Consider the following 13,390-nt stretch of genomic DNA (forward strand, 5'->3'; position numbering starts at 1 on the left):
CCGGATTTGAGTACTTCTGATCAAGTGACAAAGTGATAAGTGGTAGCTTTAGCTACACTTATCTGATCAAGTGACAAGTGGAAAGTGATAAGTAATAGCTTCGGCTATACTTATCTGATCAAGTGACAAAGTGATAAGTGGTAGCTTTAGCTACACTTATCTGATCAAGTGACAAGTGGAAAGTGATAAGTAATAGCTTCGGCTATACTTATCTGATCAAGTGACAAAGTGATAAGTGATAGCTTCGGCTACACTTATCTGATCAAGTGACAAGTGAAAAGTGATAAGTGATAGCTTCGGCTACACTTATCTGATCAAGTGACAAGTGAAAAGTGATAAGTGATAGCTTTAGCTACACTTATCTGATCAAGAGACAAAGTGATAAGTGGCTACACTTATCTGATCAAGAGACAAAGTGATAATCAGAGACAAAGTGATAAGTGGCTACACTTATCTGATCAAGAAACAAAGTGATAGGTGGCTACACTTATCTGATCAGGGACAAGTGATAAGTGATCATACGTAAGACCATAGTTATACTATGGCAAAGTGAAAGTGAAGTACTCAATTTTCCGTGACCGTTCCCTAATTTGATTAAGGATGGTAAGTGACAAATGGGCCCAAAAGAATTAAAGTAAATGGATAAGTGGTAGTGTATTTATATCAGGACGATGTTGTTATTCAAACTAAAGTGATATTTTCATTGCTAAATTGAGAATTTCATAAATGTGTTATTGAATGGTATAATCAATAAACATTGAGTTAAATGGTAAATACGTATTAGTTTTGAATTTGATGTCATTGAATTGTACGTGAATTAAATGGAAATTTCTAGTGATATGATTTAAATTATGAGCATGAGAAATTGCGAATTGAATGAAATGGAAATGAAGCATTAAATTGCATGAGTATGTATCGGGTCTCGCAGGCCCTAATTATTATGATTATAATATTTTGAGGATATATTGTGAAAAGTTATAGAAACATGTTAATTATTTTGAAAGTTTTAATTTTGATGAAATTTTATAACTCGGTTAAATACGTTTACAAGTGTATGTGTTTTGGTAATGCCTCGTACCCTATTCCGGTGTTGGATACGGGTAAGGGGTGTTACAGAATTCCCACTCTAACACTTACTTATGAACATTAGGTATTTTTACCTATTATGTCGTTTTACTCGTTTTCACTTAAAATCGCTTAGCAAAAGTTGTTTAACATAATTTCAAGCTTCACATTCTACCATAAAACATCAAAATAAACACATTTCATGTATGAGTATTTTTCCAAATATAAACCCTAGGTTAAATTATTGCTAGAATAAGCTAAATCAAGTTACCGAGACTCTAAAAACGTAAAGAACATTAAAAACGGGGCTTGGAATCATTTACTATGGAGCTTGGAAGCTTGAAAACCCTAACTATGGCTCCCCCCTTGTGAAATTCGGCCAAGGCTTGAAGATGGACAAATTTTTGGCTATTTTGGCCTTTTTAATTCTTCTAATTACTAAATGACCAAAATGCCCCCAACTTAAAAATATCCTATTTCATTTATCTCATGTCCATTTTGTCCAACAAGTTAACCAATGGTCTAATTTCCATTTAAGGATCTCTAATTTAAAATTTCATAACAATTGGACACTTTTAACATGTAGAACTCAACTTTTGCACTTTTTACAATTTAGTCCTTTTTACTAAATTGAGTGCGCAAACGTCAAGATTTTCGAACGAAATTTTCAAAAAATCATTCCATGAAATTGTAAACCATAAAAATATAATAAAAATAAATTTTTTCCTCTTCAAATTTGTGGTCCCGAAACCACTGTTCTGACTAGGCCCAAAACTGGGCTGTTACAAGGGTAATGTGTTTCAGCGCGCTCGAACCCACATCCTCCTGCATTGGAAATAATACCCATGCTAATTGAACTAAGACTCAATCGGTAAAAAACTATTAATTCAATTGGAAAATAAAAACCTCCCTATTTAAATCGATAATTTTTTTTCATAAATTTGAAAGATTATTTTTTGGGGGAAAAATATTTATATAGTTATTTGAGTATAAATTAGATATTTGTATAAATAATTTTAAAAATAAATATTTAATATAATTTAAATGTGATAACTCTCAACATTTCCTTGTCATGGTATATTTTTGAAGAGAGAGAGCGCTCTAAAAGGTTGAAAGGAAACTATTTAATTATATTTTGGACTTTGATCATGATTTGGATGGAATATTTTAAATTAAAATTGTTTCTTTTTTTTATTAATAAAATTGTGTTTCTTTAAAGTACTTAATTATAGATGGTAATTCATCGTATAGATTATCATTTTTATCTTAAAATAAAAATAAAATCATTTTACTAATTGAGTTTTATTTTGATCAGTGTAGGTATTATTAACAATATAGAAAGATGTGGTTATGAGTGAACTGAAGTCCATTATCATCTTATTTATAGATTAAAGAGAAGCTATACTTCATTCTAGACATTATGTCAAAAAAAAAATATGATAGAAGAAATTATTAAAAAAAATTATTCCATGTTAATTGAAGGAGCGAACCCTTTTTAATTATATTCACATTATTTTAAGGAGAAAGTGGAAGAAACATGGACTAAGAATAAAATCCCAACAAAAAAATGCGTGTGGCATTATCTAGGACTAGGAGGATTCGACTTTTAATGAAGCCATAATAATGAGTAATTACGTTCACATTATACCATGCTTCTCCAAATTAGACCTTGAAACGAAAAGTGATAAACCAATTTATTCAATCATTTGATTGAAATTTTATTGTCGTTATTGAAAAATAAATTTTATTGCTTTATTTATTTATCATAAAAATATATATTTGAAAAAAAATATTTTATTAGGACTGAATCAAGACATGTGATTTGGTGTAGTCAAACATCATATATATTATAATTTGAGGGGATATAAATATCAAAATTGGTTTAATGTGTAATTATATATATAAATTTTAATTTTGTGTAACTTTATATATGAAATTTCGATTTAATTTAATTTTTATAAATTATTAACACAATTATTCATATAACATCATTGAATAATTATATATTACATACATAGATAATTATATTTATCTAATATAAAATAAATTGATATATTTATTTTTTTAAAATATATAATTAAATTCAAATTAAAAATTTAAATATATATTTAAACTATAATTAAAATTATATATATATAATATGTAATTAAAATTCATATATAATTTTAAAATTTATCATTAATTTGAAGTTAAGCGAAATGAGAGCCGCGACCCGACATGCCTTCACTAACCACTGCGTGTCCCCATTGGCACGTTCTCTAAAATGGTCGGCAGATTGGGCTGGACCTAACACAACACATGGATGGGACTTTCCTTGTTTGGTTAACACCCCCACGCTATTGGATCATCATTCTACCACGTGTCCTTACATCCCTTACCTTAAAAACCTCATAACCAATGTTTTTAGTATTTAAAATTTTTATTAGTTTGGATAATTCTTAATTTTATACCATCACCACTGGGAGATTATAAGCAGAAATTACAAATTCAATTAATTTCATTTTATAAAAAATGAAAAAATTACAACATATTTTAATTTGTTGTGCATACTAAATTCTAACTAATAAGGTATCAAAGTTAGAATTTTTACTAATAAAAAGTAAAATGTGAAAATTTTTAGTCAAATTGTTAAAACAACAATATAATTTATATGTAAATTCAAACTTAAGGTTTTAAAAAAGTAATAGAGAGAGGTTTAAATATTATGAATAAAATGAAAACAGGGGACAATTGGGACACACAAAAGAAAATTGGGTGGTTGTTAATTTAGTGGAAGAGAAAGTTTGGCGGGTAGCTTTCAGAGGGTAGGACCCACCTTCCTTTTGGGTCTAAACTTTAAACTTCTCAAACATCGGCGGCGCTAGGCTTAAATTCCTCTTGTCTAGGTGCTACCCATTCAACCTATTCCTCTGCTTCTTTTCCATTGGAACTTCGGTGCGCCCAATTTTAGATGGAAAATACTACTTTCACTTTTCTAAAACAATTTGGTAATTTCACTTTAATTCATTTTCTTAATTGTTATTTACATTGATTTGAGGGAAAACAGAGGAAATTTCTTTTTAAGATGCGAAATATGGGGTTAATTCTTTTACATAAATTATACAATTGAAAAAATTTATTATAATCAATCATTTTTTTTATATTTTATCCAAGTAAAGGTTATGATTTTTTTTCATATACAAATTTTAATTATCCAAATAAAATATAAATTTATCATTTTTTTAACTTAAAGTTTGAAAATTGTTAGAATTAAATTGTATATTTTTATAAGAATTAAAATGTAATTTTAATATTTTAATAGCTTACATCTTTATGAAATATAATAATGATAATGATAATAATAATAAATTTCGAAAGGTAAAACACCCATTAATTTCATCCATTCGTTGAATTAGATAGTGCATAGCGAATGAGACCGCACACGAAAGACACCTCTCATTAAGTATAAAGACCATAAACGAAAATCGCGGAAACGAGGAATTGAAACCAGGCGATTAATTGAACGGTCCTGAGACGACTCACCACATGTATCACCCAGCCCAACCAGCCAGACAGCTGAGCTAACCTCTCTCCCAAACTCAGCCATAACTCATATTGTCTACTGTTAGGTAGCAAAAAGGCAAAGCCAAGCCAAGCAGAGGAAAACATGAACTCATCACCCAATCCTCCACAACCCCCTCCGCCGCAGTCTTCCACTTCCACCACCGCCACTGATGGCTCCGGCAAGAAAGTCAGGAAACCTTACACCATTACTAAGTCGCGTGAGAGCTGGACTGAAGAAGAGCACGACAAATTCCTTGAAGCTCTTCAACTGTAACTTCTTTTTTCTTTTTTTCTTTATATTATATATATTTAAAGATGAAAACTTTCGTTTTTTCTTCTTCTTTTTTTGTGAAATTAAAGTGAATTACGAGTACCCCAACCCATGTTTTACTGTTTCTTCGTTTTCCAAGTTTCCATCTCCTCTTTAGTGGGAAAGTTTCCTTTTCGGGGGGTCTTTTTTTTTTTTTGTTCATGTTGTTTCTTAGTTTCAATTCTTCTGTTTTGGCTAGTTTAGAACTTAGAAAATCTTGACTGAGTCTTTTCTTGTTTCAACTGCTAAGTGGATGCTTCGGAGAAACCGGTAATGTAATTTGGTCTTCAATTCAAGTTATTTTGGAGCTTAATTTTAGTTGAATTTGGTATAAAGCTTCCTTATCAGCTCCTGTATTGAGCCTTGTACGAGGATGCCAATGGCAATGCATTTACTTCCTTTTTTTCTTGTTTAGGATGCCAATAGCAGCTCTTGCCTTGTTCCTCTTTGTGTCTATTACCAGTTTGAGATAATATTGTTTCGTCAAAGAAAAATATTCATGTTAGCCTATTAAATAGTTATCTTTCTTGCTGACTTAGGTTTGATCGGGACTGGAAAAAAATTGAAGATTTTGTCGGTTCAAAGACAGTTATCCAGGTTTTAAGAATGGAGATTTGATGTTTTGTCTTTGATCTTAGTTTTTCCATCGTTTATCTCATTCTGCTTCTGCCTTTTTCAGATTCGAAGTCATGCCCAGAAATACTTTCTGAAGGTTCAAAAGAATGGGACGATTGCGCATGTGCCGCCTCCTCGTCCCAAGCGCAAAGCTGCACACCCTTACCCTCAAAAGGCCTCCAAAAATGGTTTGGTTTTTAGAATGGATTGTGATGATATATTCTATTGAATTCTTGGGGTATGATTACATATTGACATGTTCTTATATTAGCAGTGTTAGTGCCATTACAAGCATCCATGGGTTATCCTTCATCGATAAATACCATTGCACCTGGATATGCTCCCTGGGATGAAGCTTCCATGCTGGTAAACACTGCCTCAAGTAAAATCATGTCACCACAAGATGAATTTACAGGTCTTCGAGGAACGGAAGGCATGAGTTCTTCTCTCTGTTGTTTTTCCTTTGTTATAATAGTAGACGATTGGATTTCCTAAAGGAAACTTTCCAGCATTTTCTTATGCATATAACGTTACTGATTCAGCTAATATTGGATCGAAGGGCGTAGCTAAGATTAGTAACAGTGGTGTTAGTGGCATTGGAAGCTCAGGTCAAACAATATCTAATTCCGATATGTCAAAGCAAGGGAAACAAGCGTCCATGCTTCACGGTAATTGCATTTCTGTATACCATAATCAATTGTTTTCCCCAGTTACTCTGTTTGTACTTGATGGTATTGGCCAACTTTATCTTTGTTTTGCAGGTATACCTGATTTTGCTGAAGTGTATAGCTTCATTGGGAGTGTCTTTGATCCAGACACTGATGGGCACGTACAAAAACTCAAAGAGATGGATCCCATAAATTTTGAAACTGTAAGTAAAAATTTGCATTTATTGTATCTGTCATGAGATGCCCTAATTTATGTTACATGATGCGGAAGTCGTAAATAAAAACCATAAAAGAAACTTGTCAGATGAATTTGTTTGCAGTCGGTTTTGTCCATAACCACTCAATAAGGTTTGCAAAGCAGTATCTCTAGGAAAAACTGATGATAATCTAATCTGTTTAAAATTGTAATTGGCCGGTGAAACTTATAGAACCAGAAGACATAACTGAACATGACTTTTGATTCATGTGTCTTATCTGCCTTATAAAATTCATCTTGTTCTAAATGGAGTTACTGTATGTATTTCCTTTTCTTATCCTGTGCAGGTTTTGTTACTGATGAGAAACCTCACTGTTAACTTGTGTAGTCCAGATTTTGAGCCAATTGTAAGTATTCTTATCCTACTGCACACCAAGAAACTGCTTTCAACTTTCTGTTTTTGTTCTTCCTTTCGATGTAAAAATTTCTCACGAGTATGTCGCCACTTCAAATTGCATTTTGTCTAGAATGCTTGAGTACTTATATTTCAATTCCTTCCGGGTTACTTGAACAATAGAAAATAAATATATACATAGACATATATATTATTGAAAGACTGTTGTTAAATGTTTGACTAACTATTCTCCTTGTTTGTTGCAGAGGAAGGTCCTATCTTCATATGATGTTGGCACAAACACGGTGGGAGTTACCAAAGGAATTATTCCCCAAAACCAAATGAATGATATATTGTGTTAAGGTGTTTATTATGTAGGATTTTCGGGCAACTACGTTCCTCTCATATTATACTTCTCCAATGCTGCCCCCAGAACAGAATCTGTTTTCTGGTGATTGCTATCTTAAATCTAAAGCGAGTGATGGGAATTAGGGGCAGCATCCTTCGAGGTTTACCAGGTGGAGAAGTTGCAGCCAGCAGCCTATAGAAAATGCTGGAAACGATGAGTGGAAGGAAGGTTCTCTACTAAGAACTTTCAAGCTCCTCGTAATCTTGCAAGATCAAATGGAATGGTTGTCAACTTGTTCTTACCTGTTAACCAGATAAATTGTGTATATTCTTGTGAGGTCCGTCTTTTAGCCGTAATTGCGCTGTATGGCTTAGTATAGAAGTGAAGTACGAGAATTCAAAGATATGTGTAATAAGGATCATGATTCTGCCGTTTGAATGTAGGTAGAAGGATCTCCATGACAAAATATGATAGATTTCTTATCTATTCTCATATTGGTTTATTAAATTATAACCTTAGTTATGGCATGACGGACGGTACAAAGATGAATGGCGCCAAGTTGCTGATATTCACGAGCTCATGGAAGAAAACTCACATTGATTAGCCAAACTGTAGCCACTTAAATCACAAGAATCATGAGCCACATACTCCTTCACTCTTTGCAACTTGATTAAGAAATCAATATTCTCGCCTTATCCTCGTCCAACTCCAGGAGTGTCCCATGAAAGTATTACAATTTGAAGATTGGGTATAAAATGTAGGGTTTATATACTATGTACCTAAGTTTGACTTCAAGATTCATTTTAGTACCTGAATTTTTTTTTGTCCCAATTTGGTACATGAGTTCAACATTTAATTTGGTACTTAAGTGAATTTTTTTTATTTGTTCCAATTAAATACTTTTTTTTTACTAGAGCATACATGCCAAACATTCATTGGACCGCATTATGTCGTGTGATCTAGGTACCAAATTGAACCTCTAAATCAAACTTAGATACTAAATATAAATTAACTCTAAAATATAAATCCCTATATTAAACCTCTATTAAATAGTTATGTTGTAATACATGCATCACTTGTTTACATGCAAATTCATGTATAGATAATGATTAGAAGTGTGCATGGGTTGGGTCGAGTACAACCAAAATCTTAAGCTTGTTTGCTAGGCTTAGATCCAATTCAGCCCAAAAAATGGGCTTAAAATTTTGCCCTAGCCCAACGCGGATAAAACTGCTAAAACTCAGACTTGACCCACCTGTAATAATTTTTTAAGAAAATATAATACATCAAAAATACTAAAAAATATTAAAATAAATATTTCCCAACAAATTGAAAATAAATTTTAAAAAATATGTATACTTAAATAACACTACGATAAGTGCAACTTAACAAGCAAATGACTCTAAAATAGTAACAAAATTAATAATAAAATACAATATCCAAACAATAACAACAAAATAGTAGTAATATAATAATGAAATAGTAGCAAAATAGTAAGAAAACAACAAGAAAATAGCAGCAAAACGGTAAAAAAATGGAAATTTTCTTTTTGCAAATTTAGCTGAGTCGGGTTGGACTCAGACAAAAAAAAGCCTTACCTGAGACCAAGTCCGTTTAGAAAATGGATCTTATTTTTTTTTTGTTTAAACTCATTTTTCAAGACTATATTTTTACCCAAACCTTCTCACTTTTCAAGCGACTGGGCCTGACCCATGAACAGATCTGGTAATAATGTATTAGTTTATTAAATGTACCTCTTCTATGTGTTTATGATTAGAAATCTTATATAAGAACAAGCAAATAAAAAAAATATTAGCTTAAAATATGTTGTTTGTCCGTACTCTTTGATAAAATTAGAATAGCCCCTACATTAGTACACTTAAAAAGTTAAAAAATAAGTCATTTACTTTTTTTTATTTAAGATTCTCAGTCCAAGCATTAAAATCATAAGTGATTTTTGTCAAAATTTGTCAACTTTAAATTTTGATTAGGTTATACTCATATAACGTGGCATATGATTAACAGAAAATAAACATGTTAATTAACAAATTTTGACAGAAACTATGAACGATGATAATAATTAAGCTAAGATTTTTAAAATTGAAAAAGGAAAAGAATTAAATTTTTAATTTTAAAGTATATGAATCAAATCTCAAATTCTATAAATATATATATTTGTTTAATTTTCTTTTTTATTCTTCTCATAGGCCTTGGAGTTGTCCAGTATATAGCAGCAAGTCAAAACCGTTTTTGATATAAACCAGTCCTTAATAACCCCATTTTTCTTTTGATGGAATGAATACCCTCTTGTAGTTGCTAGGCATATAGAAAATTGCTTATAAAGGTAATCAAACCAAAACATCCGGTTTTTCATAAAAATAACTCCAAACTTTTTATTAATTATAAAAAATAGTTTATTTTTTTATTATATACATAAATGACTTAAAATGAATAGTGAAGATCGATGGAGTAAAAGAGATTGACATCACGGGTTTTTTATTAAAATAATACAAAAGAAATAAAAAATACCAAAATAATATAAAAAATTTATTTACCAAAATATGCCAAAAAAAAAACTGAAGGAGGGTAATGGAATGGCGGCACCGGTGGTGCAATTCCCATTGGCTGCACATGACTAAAATGTAACTATCTGCAGTTTCAATGACTTGATATGCAAATTTACCATTTTTAATTTTGAAAGTGAATTGGTGCCGCCTGTGGTGTCTCATCGCCAAAGCTGAAACTTGGCTAATTGCCTTCTAAGCCCTTCTTATTTATTATTTTCTTTTTATTCCCCCTTCAACTAACTTTTTTATTTAATAAACAAGCCCTCAACCTATTTTTGTAGTTAAATAAGCTCTTAATCTATGATTTTTACTCATAAAAGCCCTTTATTTTATTATTAAAGTAAATATATTTTACCTAAAGTAATGCTATTTAAAAAAGTATAAACTAATTCGCATTTTATGTATTATTTCGGTAATTTGATGAGAATAGTTTATTAAGTAAAAAAATTTTACTTTAATTAAATCTAATATTAGTTAAGTGATAATTAAGATACTTAGAATTCTAATTAAATAATAACTCTATTTTACTTTAATAAAAGTAGCATCGTCAAATTTTTTAACTAATAACAATAATTTATAATTATAATTATCACAATATTTTTGTCTTTTTCCTATATTTTATGCTTAGAGTTCTATTTAAATAACAATTCTATTTTAAAATTAGCACAATATTTTTAATAATAATTGCAATTTAAATTATAATTATTTTGAAATATATAATTCTCACAACTTCTATTAAATTATAATTATTTTTAAATTTATAAAGAGTATTTATATATAAAAAATATTTTTATTTAATTAAAAAACTTGAATTCTTATTATTTTAAATTCATCCAATTATATACAATGATTTTATAGATTTATAGTTTTATTAATTAATAATATATTATGTTTTCTTTTAAGTAGAGCCTTTATAATATAGGACCAAATTAATTAATTTCAGATTAATATATTATTATTTTAATTAATCTTACTTTTTATTATTATATAATAATATTAATAAATTATTATTCTAATGTAGTTTAGTAATATAATTAACTATAAAGGATATTTTTGTCAGTTCAAAAGTTTTTTCAAGACTCGTGCTTTTATATATATTATAGATAGATATTTTTATGATTTTTATCGGAGAAATGAAAGATTAAATCACAGCCTGTCATATTTCGTCATCTAATTGGTCCGTTAATTGATTTTAATGGTTAATGTAACGAAATGTGAAAATTATTAGTGTAAGAGCTTAATTAATTTTCAGGTTAATGATAAGGATCAACTGGGTTCAAATTAAGTCAAGGGGCTTAGTAACTTTTTTGGTTTTTTCTTAAGGGACTATTATAGCTATAAGCCTTTGATAAATGTAGTAAATTTTTTATTTAATAAACTATTCTCATCAAATTACTAAAATAATACATAAAATGCGAATTAGTTTATACTTTTTAAATAGCTTTACTTTAGGTAAAATATATTTACTTTAATAATAAAATAAAGGGCTTTTATGAGTAAAAATCATAGATTAAGAGCTTATTTAACTACAAAAAATAGGTTGAGGGCTTGTTTATTAAATAAAAAAGTGAGTTGAAGGGGAATAAAAAGAAAATAATAAATAAGGAGAGCTAAGAAGGCAATTAGCCAAGTTTCAGCTTTGACGCTGACACACCCACAGGCGGCACCAATTCACTTTCAAAATTCAAAATGGTAAATTTGCATGTCAAGTCCTTGAAACTGCAGATAGTTACATTTTAGTCCTGTGCCGCCAATGGGAATGGCACCACCGGTGCCGCCAATGAGAATGGCACCATCGGTGCCGCCATTCCATTACCCTCCTTTAGTTTTTTTTGGTATATTTTGGTAAATAATTTTTTTATATTATTTTGGTATTTTTTTATTTCTTTTGTATTATTTTAGTAAAAAACCCTTGACATCACCCACTTGCTATGTCAGCCAACCATTGACTGTTAGAATTAAAAAAATTAATTTTTGCGTGTTGACAATCTATTTAGCGTCACCTGTATAAATACCACCTCCAATGCTAATATTTTCGTGGGCCAAAAAATAAATTTTGGGGAGTTGCCAACCTATTTGGCGTAATCAATGGTAGAATAGTGGTGAAACCAAATAGATTGGCGTCACTACTTTTATTGTGTTAGACTTTTTTTGAAGTAATTTTAATTTTTTTAAACTCAAATTATTATTATTATTTATTTTGTGGCAACATGGTGGTGACGCCATTCACTATGGGCACCACCAAATAAAAAAATAATTTGAGTTTTAAAAAAAATCACTTAAAAAAGTCTGATACAATAAAATTGGTGACACTAATCTATTTGACTCCACCATTATTCTACCATTGATTACACCAATTAGACTGAAACCTCCCCAATATTTAGGGCCAGTTCTTCATTGCTTTTGAGAAGTGCTTTTGAGAAGTGCTTTTCAGAAGTGCTTTTGAGAAGTGCTTTTGAGAATTTTGAGTGTTTGGCATTGCTGTCAAAAAGTGCTTTTGAAGAATAAAATGTCCATTTTAGACATGAGATTATAAAGTAGCAAATATGTATTTAAATAATGTTCAAATTAGTTAATATTATGATATTTTAGCAAAAATATAAAAAAATAAATTATTATAACTTATTGTTAATATTTTAATATATAATATTAATTTTAAATATTTCTAAGTAATTAATATTAATTATTTATAAAATTTAATTAGAATATATAAACTATATTTAAATATTTAAATATAAAAATTAAATATTTATAATTAGATATTGACACGATTGTATTATTATAAAAATTATTTTTTATTTTTAATTAATGTTTTTAACACATTTGTATTATTTTATTTTAAAATGTATTTGAATATATAACTCATATTAGATATTAACATAACATAGAAAACATAAACTTAACAAATTAAAATATTAGATATATTTAGATTGAAATCTTAAAAAGGGGAACCAGCAAAGAGCAAAGAGCAGAGAGAAGTTTAGCAGCAAAGGGAACCAGCGTCGGTGTGGCTAAAATGGTAAAGTAACCAGGCAAAAGGACTTTTTGGCTGAAAAGCTAAAAAAATCTACTTCTCATCTGCCGAGAAGTCCTTTTAAGAAGCTGTCCTTTTGCTCTCAAAATGAAATGCATTCTCCTTTGCTTTTTAATGAAAAGCGCTTTTTTAACTAAAAGCTCATCTCAGTCGGGTTGAAGAACGGACCCTTATTTTCTTGCACACGAAAATACTGGTATTAGAAGTGGTATTTATATAGGTGAATAAGTGGTTGACAACACCTAAAAAATTGATTTTTTTTTACTGCTAGCAGCCAATGATTAGTTGATGTGGCAAGTAGGTGACTCCAATTTCTTTGACTCTACCCATTTTTATTATTCATTTTAGGTTATTTACGTATATAATAATAATAAAAAATTTTAGATAATTTTTATAAAACTCCCCCTCCAAAACTTTCATGTTTATAATCATGGATTACCCGTTTTCTATTGCTTTTGCTGACCCCACTATGATTTTAGCATCTTCTTGTATGAGTGTTGTTAAAAATTAAAACTTTATTCAATAATATTTTTTAGAGATAAATATCAAATTTATATATGAATTTTGATTTAGTATAATTATACACATAAAATTTAAATTTTGGTTTATATGTATACACAAAATTTTGATTTTGATTCAACTATACACA

The 13,390-nt window shown here is 29.6% G+C and overlaps 1 protein-coding gene across 2 annotated transcripts; it reads left to right on the forward strand.

The window, feature by feature from the left end:
- The first annotated feature begins 4,487 nt into the window (after nucleotides 1–4,487).
- LOC107891008 (protein REVEILLE 8) lies at nucleotides 4,488–7,632 on the forward strand. 2 transcript variants are annotated; one of them, XM_016815631.2, is made up of 8 exons: nucleotides 4,488–4,878; nucleotides 5,458–5,515; nucleotides 5,598–5,721; nucleotides 5,808–5,966; nucleotides 6,076–6,201; nucleotides 6,295–6,404; nucleotides 6,745–6,804; nucleotides 7,058–7,632. In XM_016815631.2, the coding sequence occupies exons 1-8, from the start codon at nucleotides 4,712–4,714 to the stop codon at nucleotides 7,151–7,153; spliced, it is 900 nt and encodes a 299-aa protein (XP_016671120.1). In that variant the 5' UTR covers nucleotides 4,488–4,711; the 3' UTR covers nucleotides 7,154–7,632. The 2 variants fall into 2 exon arrangements, with proteins under 2 accessions (XP_016671120.1, XP_016671119.1); XM_016815630.2 differs by having other exon boundaries at nucleotides 4,541–4,878; nucleotides 5,805–5,966.
- The last annotated feature ends 5,758 nt before the right edge of the window (nucleotides 7,633–13,390 follow it).

This window comes from Gossypium hirsutum, chromosome D09, assembly GCF_007990345.1.
Source record: "Gossypium hirsutum isolate 1008001.06 chromosome D09, Gossypium_hirsutum_v2.1, whole genome shotgun sequence".
In the NCBI taxonomy this organism is placed as follows: Eukaryota; Viridiplantae; Streptophyta; class Magnoliopsida; order Malvales; family Malvaceae; genus Gossypium; species Gossypium hirsutum.

Excerpts from the sequence above, each read along its gene's own strand:
- LOC107891008 (XM_016815630.2), top strand. The coding sequence starts at position 4,712 with ATGAACTCATCACCCAATCCTCCACAACCCCCTCCGCCGCAGTCTTCC. Across the intron at positions 5,516-5,597 it reads GTTCAAAGACAGTTATCCAG|ATTCGAAGTCATGCCCAGAA; the intron begins GTTTTAAGAATG and ends TGCCTTTTTCAG. Across the intron at positions 6,405-6,744 it reads ATCCCATAAATTTTGAAACT|GTTTTGTTACTGATGAGAAA; the intron begins GTAAGTAAAAAT and ends TATCCTGTGCAG.